This window comes from Sarcophilus harrisii, chromosome 3 (assembly GCF_902635505.1).
Source record: "Sarcophilus harrisii chromosome 3, mSarHar1.11, whole genome shotgun sequence".
Taxonomy (NCBI): Eukaryota; Metazoa; Chordata; class Mammalia; order Dasyuromorphia; family Dasyuridae; genus Sarcophilus; species Sarcophilus harrisii.
The window spans coordinates 562,766,223-562,780,723 of NC_045428.1; the positions used below are offsets into that span (position 1 = coordinate 562,766,223).

General features: G+C 42.8%; 1 protein-coding gene across 7 annotated transcripts in view; it reads left to right on the forward strand.

Moving 5' to 3' along the window:
- Positions 1–14,501, forward strand: part of KIF17 (kinesin family member 17) — a 72,303-nt gene that overhangs the window by 43,061 nt on the left and 14,741 nt on the right. For 5 of the 7 annotated variants that reach the window (XM_031962708.1, XM_031962704.1, XM_031962706.1 and 2 more), the window contains exons 8-11: positions 1,208–1,854; positions 3,360–3,434; positions 5,529–5,755; positions 10,187–10,418. In XM_031962708.1, coding sequence (XP_031818568.1) covers positions 1,208–1,854; positions 3,360–3,434; positions 5,529–5,755; positions 10,187–10,418 — 1,181 coding nt within the window. The remainder of the gene's footprint in view (positions 1–1,207; positions 1,855–3,359; positions 3,435–5,528; positions 5,756–10,186; positions 10,419–14,501) is intronic. The other 2 variants (XM_031962709.1, XM_031962710.1) reach the window with 2 other exon arrangements.

The window sequence follows — 14,501 nt, forward strand, 5'->3', positions numbered from 1 at the left end:
GAGTGGGAGAATGGCCAGATAGAGGGCTCAGTAATTTGATTAGAGTGGGCATTTTCTCTCAGATACCTGGAACATACATGATTTATATTTACACTTATGAAACCCAGGATTTCTGTATTTTGCCTAATGTAGCGAAAAGGTTTCCCTCCCTGGAAATCTCCAAGCAAAGACTGAGTAACCATTTGTTATACTGTAGAAACCATCTTGTATAGGATGCTCTTTCCATTTTAGGATATCATGGGGTCACAGGAACACATATTTAGAACTAAAAGTAACTTGAAAAACCATCCAGGCCAACCCCCTACCCCATTCTTTGTTTTATGGATGTGGAAACAGCATTACGGAGGGACAGAAGATCACATAGTGCATCAGTGTCTGGGGCAGCTTTTGAACCCAGATCTTCTGGCACCCTCTGACTGAGTCTACCCTGCTCAGCTGTGATTTTGTGAGACATTAGGCCTGAGTCCTGGTTTATTACCAGTGTGATTTGGGGCAAATTATTTAACCTCTAGCCTTTTTTCTCATCTGTAAAATTATAAACCATAAAGCGTGTTAGGAAGCGTGAGTTATTTTTGTGATCATTATTCTTGGAATGGCATTATTGAGTCCTTGTTACGCATCCCTAGAGGCCCTGATTCGGACTCAAGAATACTTGGATCTGGCTGACCTCTGACACAGGATTGGACCCTGAGACCTTGGGCAGACTATTTAATTTCTCAGTGCCCCCAGGCAATTTTCTAAAACCATAATTTGCAGATGAATTTGCAGGTGGATATAAACTTGGGCAACTTGGTACCTACAGTAATATCACAGATGCCATGGTATGGGCAGAGTGATCTCATCTCACTGGGCTGGTCAGGAAAAGCTTTCTGAAAGTGGGCATCTGGCTGACTCTGAAAGGATGGGAAGGGTTTGGATGAGGGGAGAGGGGCAGGAGTGAAAAGATTGGACATTCTATTTGGGGAAATGACATGAACAATACACAAAGGCTGGAATATACATGTGTACCAGGGGTCTTGTGAGGAAGCTCTTGGACTGAAGCCTGACCACTTGGCCTTGAATGTAAATCGGCCTCTTAGAGAGTGTGCTTTGGGATAATTTGGGACAAACTTCCTGTTAGGGGAATGATTCTGGGTTTGGGGAAGTCACCTGAACTCAGCGCTCCCTTTACCCCTTAAAAAAAGATAACAAAATTTTCATTTTCCAGAGGCTGCCCTGAAGGCTGAGGCCCAGTCCAGAGCTGAGGCCCAAGCCAAAGCTGAAGCACTGGCCAAGGCTGAGGAGCTGCTCAGGGCTGAGACCTTGTCTCTGTCCAAGGCTGAAGCCATTCTCAAGGGTGAAGACTTCCAGTTATCTTATAGCCATTTGGAGTTACCTCCTGAAATCCCAGTATTGGAAGTCGCATTGTTGGAGGAATCCAGCAAGTCTGAGGTACCCTGTCAGCCCGAGGTCCCTGTCCTAGAACCTGAGGCTCTCTTCCTGCCAGAAGGACCTGCCAAGGCCGAGGCCCCACTTTCACTGGAGGAGCCCTTTCCTTCAGACATCCTCACTGAGCCAGAGGCCCCGCTGCCACCCGAAGTCGCTGCATCTGACGCTTCCGACGGGTTATCCAAGGATGAGCTCCCACCCAAGCCTGAAGCCTTCCTTGGGGGTGAAGACATGTCTGAGCAGACTGTGCATTACCCACTGGAGCAGACATTTGAGGAGCTGCAGCCTCTTATGCTGGACATCATATCTCCAGAAGCAGAGCAAATTGCAGGGCAGCTGGCCATTTTTGATGAGCTGGAGGTAAAGCTGGCCAAGATTTCCACTGGGGTTATCCACAAGGTTGATGTAGCAGAAATCCCACTACAGGTATCTTTTGCTTTATCTTCATAAGAAGAATTTTGCTGTCCTTGAGTTTATTAAGCATAAGCTGCCTCTGCGTACAGTATTTGGAAGGGCCTGGTTAGAATTTATAATCATGGCACCTTTCACTCCATCAATAGCCGGGGTGGGCACAGAAGCATTCGGGTTCCTGGAGGGGAAGGACAAATCTAGCTCCTAAGAAAAAAGGGGATACAGAGCCTGGACTTTGCAAAGTGGTAGGTGCTTGTTCTGTGCCATCTGGGAAAAGTGCTGCTGGTGGCTTGGTTAAAGCAAGAGGCAGTTATCTCAGTCACTCTTGGGGAGAAGGACCTGCCAGAAGTGGAGGAAGGGAAGGACCCAGGGGCTTAGTTGAAGTGCCCTAGTCTGAGGCGTGGGCAGCACAGACCGGGACACTAAAGGGTAAGGGATAGAGAACACTGACCCTTCTCTCATGGAGAGAAGTCGGACCCAGCCTTTCACTTCCAGATTCTCTTTGGATATTCCTCCTCTTCTTTTCTCTAACTTAGAACTCTCTTTTCCCCCATTTTTCCTCTCTCCCCTTCTAGTGTTCACTTCCTTCCTTTCTTCTCTTGCCATTTCCTTTTCCTTCTCTCATGTCCCTTCTCTCTCTTTCCCTTCTCTTATCTGATCTCCTTCCTCCTATTTCTCTGCTCTTTTTTCTTCCTTTTTCTTTTCCTCTTCCCTTTTCTCCTAATTTCAGTTATTCCTTTTCTCTTCTCCTCTTCCTTCAATAACCTATGTAAGCCTTGTAACTTCTCTGGGATTCAGCTATAAAATGAGGAGGCTGGATTCATTACCTTGGAAGAATCTTTCCATCTAGGAACTTCTAATCTATCCTTTTTACCCCTTTTTTTCTTCCTCTGTGTTCTTCCTTCTCCTTTCCCCTTTGTCTTTTTTCTCTTCCTCCCTTTTCTTTCCCTTTTCCCCTCTTCCTCTCCTCCTCTCTTCTTCTCTTTCCCTTTTTCTTTCCTTTTTCTCCTTCTTTCTCTTCTTCCTTTCATCACTCTTTTCTTCTCACTTCCTCTGTCTTCCTCCTCCTTTCTCCTTTCTCTTTTTCCTCTCCCTTCTCTTCTTCTCTTTTCCCTTTCTTCCTCCCTCTCCTTCTCCTTCCCTCTCCTTGCTTCCTCCTTTCTTCTTCACTCTTTTCCTCCTCTTTCTCTCCTCCTCTATCCTTCTCTTTCCATTTCCTTTCCTTCTTCTCTCTTTCTTATATCTCTCTCCTCCTCCCTTCTTTTCTCTCTTCCTTTCCTTTCTCCTCTCTTTTCCACTCTCTTTTCCCTTTCACCTCTCCTCCTCCTTCCTTCCTTCTCTTCTTCCCCCTTCCTTTCTTCTTCTCTTCTCCTCCCCTTCTCCTTTCCCCTTCTCTCCTCTCCTCAATGCAGGGAGAGAAGGTGTTGGATGCCAGTGTTCAGGGAGGAGGTGAGTAATTGGAAGAGGGCAGTTGCCACTCAGATTACCCCATTCCCTTTTTCATACCTTCCCATTTCAAGTATTCCATGGCCGAACTGCTGCAGCCTGATGTGAAGCCTGAAGTTGATCCTGGTTTTGAGATAGTGCCCAAAATTGTGAGTAGCTACACAGAATATCAAAGCTGGGAGGGCACTTAGGACACAGGATGTCATCCTCGAACTAGTTCTTTGTTATCCAGGAACTAGATTCATCCCATTGATTAAGCCTCTATTGTGTGCAAAGCATGGAGAAATAGGGACAAGAATTAAATGGTCCCTGTCCTCAAGGAGCATCTATTCTACTGTAGAGACACAGCACACATACAGAGGAGCAGATATAGACTACACGCCCCAGTAAATACAAGGTGGTTTTCAGAGGGAGAAAGGGCTGCTACCTGGGGAAGGCCCACTGGGGGAAGTCCCACCTGTTCTGTGCTTAGATGGCAGGCCAGAACTGCCTTATGGGGGGACACCAGGAAAAAACACTCAAGTTTCCTGAACTCAGCGGCTTTGAAATAAGACATCGCTCTTCGCAGAATCCTTGATTTAGAGCTGGGAGAATGTTTGGAGGCCATCCAGCTCACCCCAATTATTTGGGGGAATAGAAGACACATCTCTTAGGTACTAAGTGTCAGGTACAGGTATTGAATCCAGGCCCCTGGACCTTGTAATAAAGCAAGAAACAATTTTTGATTTTTCTAGATATTCACTTTAGACTTCCTGGGGTTTGAGGAATTCCATTTGTTAATCTTCACTCAGTGTATTTGAGTGAAATACAAGTCTTATGTTGGGTTTGGGGTGGGAGAGAGATAAGCCTCAGTTAAGTCACTCTCCCCAGTCTTCATGGAGCTTAGAGTCTGGCAGACAGATAAGTCAGAAAGACAGGATACGGTATCATGCTGGGGGTCTGAATGAAGGAGTGAAAAATGAAGTGTTGGTTGGGTACCAGGCATTGTGCTAAGGTACAAAGACAGAAGTCTGTTCTACCAGGGGAGACATCACAAAGGGGTAAATTGAGGCCAGGAAAAGGCATTTTATTTAGAGAAGTCACAGGGATGGGGAGTGGACCTTAATGTTCACTCTTATCCCCACTCCTACCCCTATCTTGCATACATGGAAACAGAGGCACAGAGACACTCACCCAGTGTCCCACAGCTAGTGTGTAAGGGAGGATTTGAACCCATTTTCCTGATTTTCAAGTCTAGCACTCTCTCCACCATTCTGCCCTAAATTTGGCCCTAGAAAGGAGAAGAAGCAATGGTAGAATTGGTTTGATTGCTGTTCCCAGAGTAGTCACAGGACCTTCTATTTGAGGCCGAAAAGACTAGAGGCAATCAAGTCCAGTCTGCTAAATGGATGAATTGATCCACAAGCATTTAGTAAATGACTTCTGTTTGCTAGTCACTGTGCTAGGTTTGGGAGGACAACAGCAAAAGGAAAACAGATCCTGCCCTCAAGGAGCTTACCTGAGTGAAAGTGGGTGGCTGGGAGACTGTTGGAATGGATAGGATTTCTCGCCTCTGGGGCCAAATATAATGGACCATGTACACCAAGTGCTGACTGTCAGAACAGTACAGCCCTAAAGCAAAGGTTTGTACCAATATGGGGAGGGGGGGTCTAGGAGAAGTTTCTTAGTTGAGGAGCTAGCATTTGTGTTGATTGAGAATGGGCAGAAATTCAACAGGTGATTTTTTTGTTGTTTTTTTCTTTCTCGTTTTTTTCCTTTTGATCTGATTTTAATTGTGGATAAATATGGAAATATGTATAGAATTATCTATATTGGATTACTTACTGGAGGGGAGGGGATGGGGAAAAGGGAGGGAGAAAAACTTGGAACACAAGGTTTGGCAAGGGTGAATGTTCAAAACTGTCTGCATGTATTTTGAAACATAAAGAGCTATTATTATAAAAAAAAAAAAAAAGAAATTCAGCAGGTGAAAAGAAGAGGTAGACAATTCTAGGTAGAGGGCATAGTGTAAGCAAAAGTGTGGAGATGGGAGAGTGCAGGCTGACTCCTGGGGACAGAAAGGAGTCCTGTTTAGCTGGAGCATAGGACTCAGACTCACAGAGCAGCAGAGTGAGAGGAATAAGTCCATCGTCCCTCTTCTCTTCCTTCCCTCCAGTGCCTGACTTGCTGGTCATTCCCATCCCTTCTCTAGCTCTGCCTTTCTAACCTGCAGAAGTCTCACTGTTTTCTCCTTTCCTGCACAGGAGGTTGAGCAGCCGCAGCTGCTGCAGCCGCCACCGCCACCCCCGCCGCCACCACCACCGCCATTGCCACAGCCACCGCCACAGCTGCCGCCACAGCCACAGCCTCAGCCACCACTGCAGATAGCTCAGCCAGTGGTGGCTGTCAAAAAGGAAAGCACAGGAGTGGAAGTGGCCGTGGTGACGGATGAAATCCCTGCAGCCCTGAACCAGGAGCAGGTGCTGGCCAGGTGAGAGCCAAGGAAGGGGAAGCTGAAGGTTATGGAGGGCAGACCTCCATATAGTCATCTGGGACTATAATTAAGGAATGACATTGATGAACTTGACAGGCTGGAATACATCTGGAAGAGGGGAACTTGACTGAGTATGGGAGGAAGCTTAAAAACCCACTTGTACATACTTCCTCCCCCCTTCTACCCCTTTTGCCTACTTCCCTTCCCACTTCCAAATGTGTTCCCCACCAAAAGGTCAAACTTCCTGATATTTCCCCTGAGTTAAAATGTATCTCCAGAAGGCCCCTGTGAAAATGAATGGACTAACATTAACTGAGTATTTATTATGATCCCTCCAATATGGATGATTTATCATATTAATTTGAAATGAGACAGGACAGGTCAATGTTTTTTAAAAAATTAAATTTCATTTTTTTCAATAAACAAAAATTGATTTTTCTCTCCCTTTTTCTCACCCCCGGGGAAAAGGAAAAAGAAAAATTAAGCCCTTTTAACAAAATATGTGCAGCACATGCATTTTTGATTTCCTTCACAAGCTAATTGTACAATAATTCAGAGTCTGATTCTTTTTGTACAGCAAAATAATGTTTTGGTCATGTATACTTATTGTGTATCTAATTTATATTTTAATATATTTAACATCTACTGGTCATCCTGCCATCTAGGGGAGGGGGTGGGGGGGGAAAGAGGTGAAAAATTGGAACAAGAGGTTTGGCAATTGTTAATCCTGTAAAGTTACCCATGTATATATCCTGTAAATAAAAGGCTATTAAATTAAAAAAAAAATATATGTGCAGGCAAGCCAAACAAAATTTCCACATTGACTCTATCCAATAAATAAATACAAGTCTCGTTCTGCATCCCAGGAGCTGGGTGACATGCTTCATTGCAAACTGGTCTTCTGGAATCATTGATAATTGCAAATATTACAGGTCAATTTGAGAAAGTTCTTGGACTGTTTTTTGTTCTAAGGATCTTTCTGGGTTTACTGGCATTTGCTATCTGAGTGACTGTGTGCGAGCCACCAAATCAGAATTACAGAATTGAAGGGGCCTCCCAAGGCCCACTAGTCTCTCCCATGCTGGAAAAAGACATTTCATGACATGTGGTCATCTCATGAAGGGATGCCCCCTCCCTCCTGAGGCCGCAGTTGCCCCTTCAGCAGTGGGCAGTATTTCTTCCCAGATTTGCTTCTTTGCAGCTCCTTACCCTTTCTCCCAATCTACCCACCAGGGTGAAAAAGAGCAAATATGAAAGTCATCCCCACTTTGGGAGCCTTCATTTCCTATACTTTCAAATAAGATTAAGCTACATCATCTCTTCAGCTCCCTTCGCTTTCTGACATTCTGTGCTTGGGGGTCCCTTCCAGAATTAATCTTCTCTAGTCTACAGTCTATTGTTGTTCTAATGGTCTGTTCTGAATATAACCTGTCTGACTCTTATGTTTTAAGATTTCTTCTGATTCCTTTGTTCCAAAACCTGTCCCAGCTCTGATGGTTTCTGTTTTTAGGTCCATTCCAGACCTAACATTTTGTACCACAAAGATCCTCCTTACTTGTCCCCCGCCCACTTTTAGTTTTAACATTCTGTGTTCTAAGGTCTCTTCTAGTCCTGATATTATATGTCCTATTTTCTAAGATCCGTTCATTTTCTAAGGGCCTTCCCAGCTCTGACCTCCTGGGTTCTAAGGGCCCTCCCAGCTCTTACATCCTGTGTTCTAAGGGCCTCCCAGCTCTGACATTCTATAATTCTTTGAAATAAATTCTGAAAAATCCGCTTCGTCCAGGAAGCACCCCCCTTTTCCATTTTTGAAAACTGTGCCCTACCTAAGCCCAGTTGTATTTCCTTAGGAGAACATTCTATTGGGTGGAGATCCACAAGGACAGACTTCATTCTGTGTCTCTGGCTTAGCCATATTTGGAGAGAGCTTTCCAGTCCATTTTTTAAAAGTTTTATCTGTAGCTATTTTGACATCATATTCATCTCTCCATATTTCCCTCCAGCTTCCCACATTCAGGTACCCAAGCCCTATAACAAGCATAGCCCAGCTTCCAATTTGGCAAAACCAGTCAACATGTTGATGTGTGAAAAGTATGCAACATTCCACATCCATAGTCCCTCACCTTTCAAAATAAGGAGGAAAGTAAATTTTTTTCTTCCTTCTCTAGGGCCAAGCTTGGTCATTAACATTATGGAGTTCACCACAAAATCTTACTAAAATTAATGTTGAAAAACTATCTACATGTATTTGGAAAAACAAATTTTTAAATTTAAAAAAAATTTTTAAAAAAAATTTTTAATTTTAAAATAAAAAATTTTAAATTAAAATTTTTAATTTTTAAAATAAAATTTTAAATTTTAAAAATAAGCTATAGGACAATAATTAGAGAGTTCAGGTTCCTACTTACATAAGGGGGCTATGTTCTTTAATCTGGGAATCAGGAGACCAGAGTTGGAATTCTGGCTGGACTCCTGGCTTTGTGACCTCAGGCAGGCAGATCTTTTTTCCAACTCTGGGGCTTTGCATCACTAACCTTCCACGGCTATTGTGAGAATATGTGGATATGGTGTAAGCCTTGAAGTCTTAGGTCAGAGTGAGCTGAAGTCATCCTTATTATTATTAGTTCTAACATGAGGGAGAAAGGAACCCCAGGATGGGCTGAGTTCTCCCAGGATAACTGGGAGCAGCTGAGGCCTTCTGGTGTCCCAGGCACTTGGTAATTGCCACTTAGAGAAGAGCTTGGGTTGTGCTGGATGTCTGGGGGTGGGGGGGGGGGGGCTCCCTGGCTGCTTAGTCAAGCAGGATTCCATTTGGTAGCCAACAAAGGCTGCTGATTTAGGCAGTTTAAAATCAAACACCAGCTGTGGGAAAGAAGGTCTGAGGAAGAGGACAGAAAGGAAGGACAAGGGCCTCTCAGAGGAAGCAGACACCCTCCCAACTCTGACATCCTGAGTTCTAAGGGGGGGTCCTAGCTCTGACATCCCATGTTTTAAGGGCCCTCCCAGCTCTGACCTCTTAGGTTCTAAGGGCCCTCCCAGCTCTGACCTCCTGGTTTCTAAGGACCCTCCCAGCTCTGATATCCTGGGTTCTAAGGGCCCTCCTGGCTCTTGACATTCTGTATTCTAAGGGCCCTCCCAGCTCTGACATCCTGGGTTCTAAGGGGGGTCCTAGCTCTGACATCCCATGTTCTAAGAGCCCTCCCAGCTCTGACCTCTTAGGTTCTAAGGGCCCTCCCAGCTCTGACCTCCTGGTTTCTAAGGACCCTCCCAGCTCTGACATCCTGGATTCTAAGGGCCCTCCCGGCTCTGACATTCTGTGTTCTAAGACACCTCCCATCTCTAACATTCTATGTTTGGGGGAGTCTTCCAGATCATTCCCATGTATTTGCAACCAAATGGAAGTTTTTATGGGAAAAGTGTTTTGGAGAAGACACACCCCTATGTTCTCTAGTCCTGAGGAACTCAATACAACACAGTCTTTTTTTACTGAGAGATACATTAAGATATATTAAAAACTTCACTTCTTTTGGACATCCCCCTGATTGTCACCTTCTCCCCCTCTTTCCTCTTCCACTAATGAAAAGCAAAGTATGTCAAGAACTTTAGATTATAGACACAAAAAATGAAGTTGGACGATGTTATCTCATTTGACCCACTAACAATGTTCTAAGGCAGATTGGGTTGGTGCTATTAGCCCCATTTTGTAGATAAGAAAAGAGAAACTCAGTGAAATGAAGACTGGTTCAATATTGAAAAAGCAGTGAGGAGCCCTACCAGATCACAGGGATAAATGTGCACAATGTTTTTGAAATTTTTGATTTATAAACATGAAAAATTCTCCATCAGAATTGAAAAGGATGTATGTGACCAGTAATGAGAATGGAGCTTGGAGGGAGAGAGTGTAGTGAAAATTGTCAGACTAAGGAAAAATAACAGGATGTAATGATTCTTGCTAGATTTCTGGAGGTCAACTGTAAGATAGTCATGACTTTAAAACATAGCATGTTTAAAAAAGGGGGTGGGGGGAATTAGAGATTGGAAGGTCCTTATAACCCAGGATGTCAGAACTGGAAGGGCCCTTAGAACAAAGGTTGGTGGAGCCAGGATGGTTCTTAGAGCACAGCTAGTCCAATTCTTTTATTTTGTGAAAGAGGAAATGGTTCCAGGGAGATAAAATGAGTTGCTCCCCAGTCCCAAAATGAGTTCATGGCAGGGCCTTGAGTGAGCTCTGCCTTTGCTGTCTGCCTTTCCAGCCCCCTCTATTCCTTTCTCCTGCCCATCTTGCCCATGGCTTGGTTACACCTTCCCTTGGAGGTTGTGGCTGTGGTTGGGGGTGTAGACATGGCTGGGGGAGGTGGCCTGAGGCCTGGTGGCAGGCTTTTCCCCTCCCTTTGCCTCAGCCAGCATCTTTCTCCTTACTTGTCCCAGGTTGCACATGCTGGAGCAGCAAGTGGTGGGAGGAGAACAAGCAAAGAACAAGGACCTGAAGGAGAAGCTGAGGCGGCGCAAAAGGTACGCAGATGAGCGGAAGAAGCAGCTGGTGGCCGCTCTGCAGAACTCTGATGAGGATAGCGGCGACTGGGTGCTCCTGAACGTCTACGACTCCATTCAGGAGGAAGTGAGAGCCAAGAGCAAACTTCTGGAGAAGATGCAGAGGAAGGTAAAGGCTGGGGGCAGGGGATACTGAGGGGCATGGGCACCGGCAGTTCCCCCCCCCTTTTCTGCCTCTGGCTTCTCCAGCCCCTTTCTGTCTCCAAGGTGATTGTGCTTTCCCCTTTCTGTGCCCACCCACCTTGTACTGTGAGTTTCTCTGTGTCCCCAGAGCTCAGCAGGGTCTCCCAGCCAGGACCCTTACTCAATGCTTTTCTCCTCGGCAACACAGTTTCTCCATCTGTGAAATCAGGGACTCTAATCTCTGAGATCTCTTCCCTGAGATAAGAATTATGCATATCAGAATGCATAGGTCAATAAAGGAAGATGCTATAAGCAGATTGGGAGTACCAGGGATAGTCTGCCTCTCAGATCTGTGGAGAAGGAAGGCGTTTATGGCCAAAGAACTAGAGAACAGTATGAAATGCAAATGGATAATTTTGGTTACATTAAATTAAAAAGGTTTTGTACAAACAAAACCAATGCAGCCAAAATTAAAAGGGAAGTAGAAATCTGGGGAAATTTTTTTACATCCGGAGATAAATGCCTCATTTCTAAAATATATAGAAAATTGACTCAAATTTATAAGAATAAAAGCTATTCCCCAACTGATAAATAGTCAAAGGATATGAACAGATGATGAAATTAAAGCCATTTTGACTCAAATTTATAAGAATAAAAGCTATTCCCCAACTGATAAATAGTCAAAGGATATGAACAGATGATGAAATTAAAGCCATTTCTAGTCAAATGAAAAATGCTCTAAATCACTATTGGTTAGAAAAATGCAAATTAAGACAACTCTGAAGTACCATTTCACACCTCTTAGATCAACTAAAATGACAGGAAAAGATAATGATAAATGGTGGAAGGGATGTAGGAATACTGGAACACTCATGAGTTGTTGGTGGAATTGTGAGTCGAACCAACTATTCTGCAGAGCAATTTGGAACAATGCCCAAAGGGCTATTAAAATGTCCTTTCCCCTTGATCTAGCAGTGTCTCTACTGGATCTATATCCCAAAGAGATCTTAAAGGAGGGAAAGGGACCCACATGTGCAAAAATGTTTGTAGCAGTTCTTTCTGTAATAGTAAGGAACCAGAAACTGAGTGGACGCCCATCAGATGGGGAATAGGTGAATAAATTATGATATAGGAATGTTATGGAATATTATTGTTGTATAAGAAATGACCAGGAAGATGATTTCAGAGAGGCCTGGAGAGACTTACATGAACCAATGTTATGTGAAGTGAGTAGAAGCTGGAGATCCTTGTACACGGCAACAACAAGATGCGATGATCAATTCTGATGGACGTGGCTCTTTTCAACAATGAGATGATTCAGATCAGTTCCAATGATCTTGTGATGGAGAGAGCCATCTGTACCCAGAGACAGGACTGTGGGGACTGAGTGTGGATTATAACGTAGCATTTTCACCTTATCTTAGTTGTTGTTGTTTGTTTTCACCTTTTCTTTGTTGTGAAGGTTTGTTTGCTTGCTTGTGTTTTTTTTTCTTTCACCTTTTGATCTGATTTTTCTTGGGCAGCATAACTAATATAGAAATAAGTTTGGAAAAATTGCAGGTGAATGTTGAAAACTATCTCTGCATGTATTTGGTAAAATAAAAAGCTATTAAAAATGGGGAAAAGAATGTACAGGACACACAAAAAAAGAATGAATAGGTCAGCATTAGGGTCAAAAAGACCTGGGTCCAAGACTGAACCTCTCAGTGCCCCAACCCTGCAGATCCAAACAAAGGTATGTTTAAAAAAACAAACAACACTTTTTTTTAAAAAACAACTCTCTGCCAGAGGGTTTCCTATCCCCCAGCAATTACAACTCTTATGGACAGCTGAGCTCTCCCACACCCCTAACATGCTGTATCTTCCAATGTCTGTAGTTTGACAGTGACCCCACAATGTCCCATGGAACAGTAGAAAGGGGGAGGGGTTTGGAAAGAGAGGACCCAGATTCAGATCTGCCACTTAATACCAGCATGACCTTGGACAGGCCTATTTCCCTGAACGCCAGTCTCCTCAGCTCCCAAATGAGAAAGAAGATCTCTTTTGAGACTCTTTCCTTTCCCTCATCGCTCAAAGCTAATTGGTAACCCAGTTACCAAGCAAAGGGATTCCGAATCAAATTCTGTGGGATCCTGAATAAGAAGTTAGCCTCAGTTTTCTCATCTGTAAAATGAGATTGATAATAGCACCTATCTCCCAGGATTGTTGTGAAGATAAAAAGAACTCAGTCTTATCTAGGATCATAAAGGAAACCAAATATGGTGAAATATAGTTATCAAAAAGTTGGGTTTTTTAAAAATCAATTTCATTTTCCCCAGGTTTAAAAACTCTTGAGTAATAGACCAGCTTCTTAAATGTGGGTTGGGACCCCATATGGGGTTTCATAATTGAATGTGGGTGTTATGAAATTATGATTTATTATCAATAAATGTTTGATTTGTATACCTATTTTATATATACTCAGGCTCTTATAAAAAATTCTCTGGTGACAAGGGGTTGTGAGTTTAAGACCTACATAAAGGTCTTATGTGATCTGAGAATCTGGTAACCTGAGGGGGGAAATGGAAATGAGTTTAATTCAGCATGACCTCTTTAAAAAAAATTTTTTTTTTTAATCAGTGAACTCATGTCACTCTCTAGAGATTAAGTATTTCCTTGTAACAAAGCAAAACTACCTGCTACAGTGACTGTATCTATAAATATTGGTATATGCTACTGTGTCCTAGTGGCATCCCATCTTAACCCCTTTGGGACATTTTGTTTCATTATTTGTTGTCGAGAAAAAAAATGTTAAACCACAATGTTCTTTGTGAACACAGCTTACTTTTCCAGATATTAGCTACCAGTTCCTTTCTAAAATTCTGGCTTATAGTTTGTGAATTCCATTTTCTAAATCCTTTATTTCTGGAAATAAGAACTTTGTTGACTCTTTTCCAATCCTGTGGCACCTCTCTTCTTCCTTCTCCATGACTTTTAAGAGATCACTGAAAATTGTCTCTGTATTCCACATGTACCCATTTTCAGTGCCCTAAAAAGAAATGTACTGAGGCTTGATAAATTGAATACATCTCAGACAGCTGAGCAATATCTGATTACCTATTAACTTAATTGGAATATCAACTCCCTCTTAGCCATCTGTCATAAAGATTAACAATTCATATAAGGAGGGAAAACGAGAATTATCTGGAGAGACCAATTGAAATGGGTGTATCGAGGACACACCAACCAACTTTGAGGTTATAAAGGAATGTACAGAGGATGAAAGTGAGGGCAGGTGACAGAGAGTGAGTGCAAAAGCCCAGCACAATCCTCTAATAACAGTCTTGGGAATGCTAAAGCCCACAATGAGCTGAGGTTTGCAGTGGAAGCAAAGAATGATTTAAAAAATTATTTAAAAAAAAACCCTATCTAGAGGAAAAGATGAGGATCAAAATAGGATGAGATGTTGATGACAGACAGGAGGCAGAGCTTACTTAGCATGGGGCCTGAAACATAGTAGGCCATAATGGGAAATACTAACTGAATCTTCCTATTTTAAATCTCTACTAAACCAAACCAAACAAAATAAAACTTTGGGTCCCAGAAAGGAGAGGACAAAAAAGGTTATTTTTTTTTTCTTTTAAATAATGGTCTGAAAGGATCCCATGATCTAGACCAGCCCATTGTGTTCTAAATGGAGCTCCTTGAGCTTCACTCAAATTCCTCTGGTTTTGATTGAATGACCAGTAATAGCCTCCAGACCAACCAAAAACCTTAGATAAGGAGATGCCCCTCGATGACTCAAGTTACTTGGATTTCATAAACTACATCTTTAGATACCATATAAAAATTGACTGAATCACTCTGAGTAATATTTGAAAAATCACAGAGAAATGGAAAGTTGTCACAGCATCACAGAAATGTCCTGATTATCTAAAAAGGGAAGAGAATCAAGTCTGGAAATCATAGATAAGTGAATTTGACCTATTCCTATCAATTTCTAGAATAGATGATTAAAGACAAGGTTTGTGATTATCAATAAGTGATTCTAAGTGATTCTAAAAGTCCTACATGACTCTAACAAAACCAG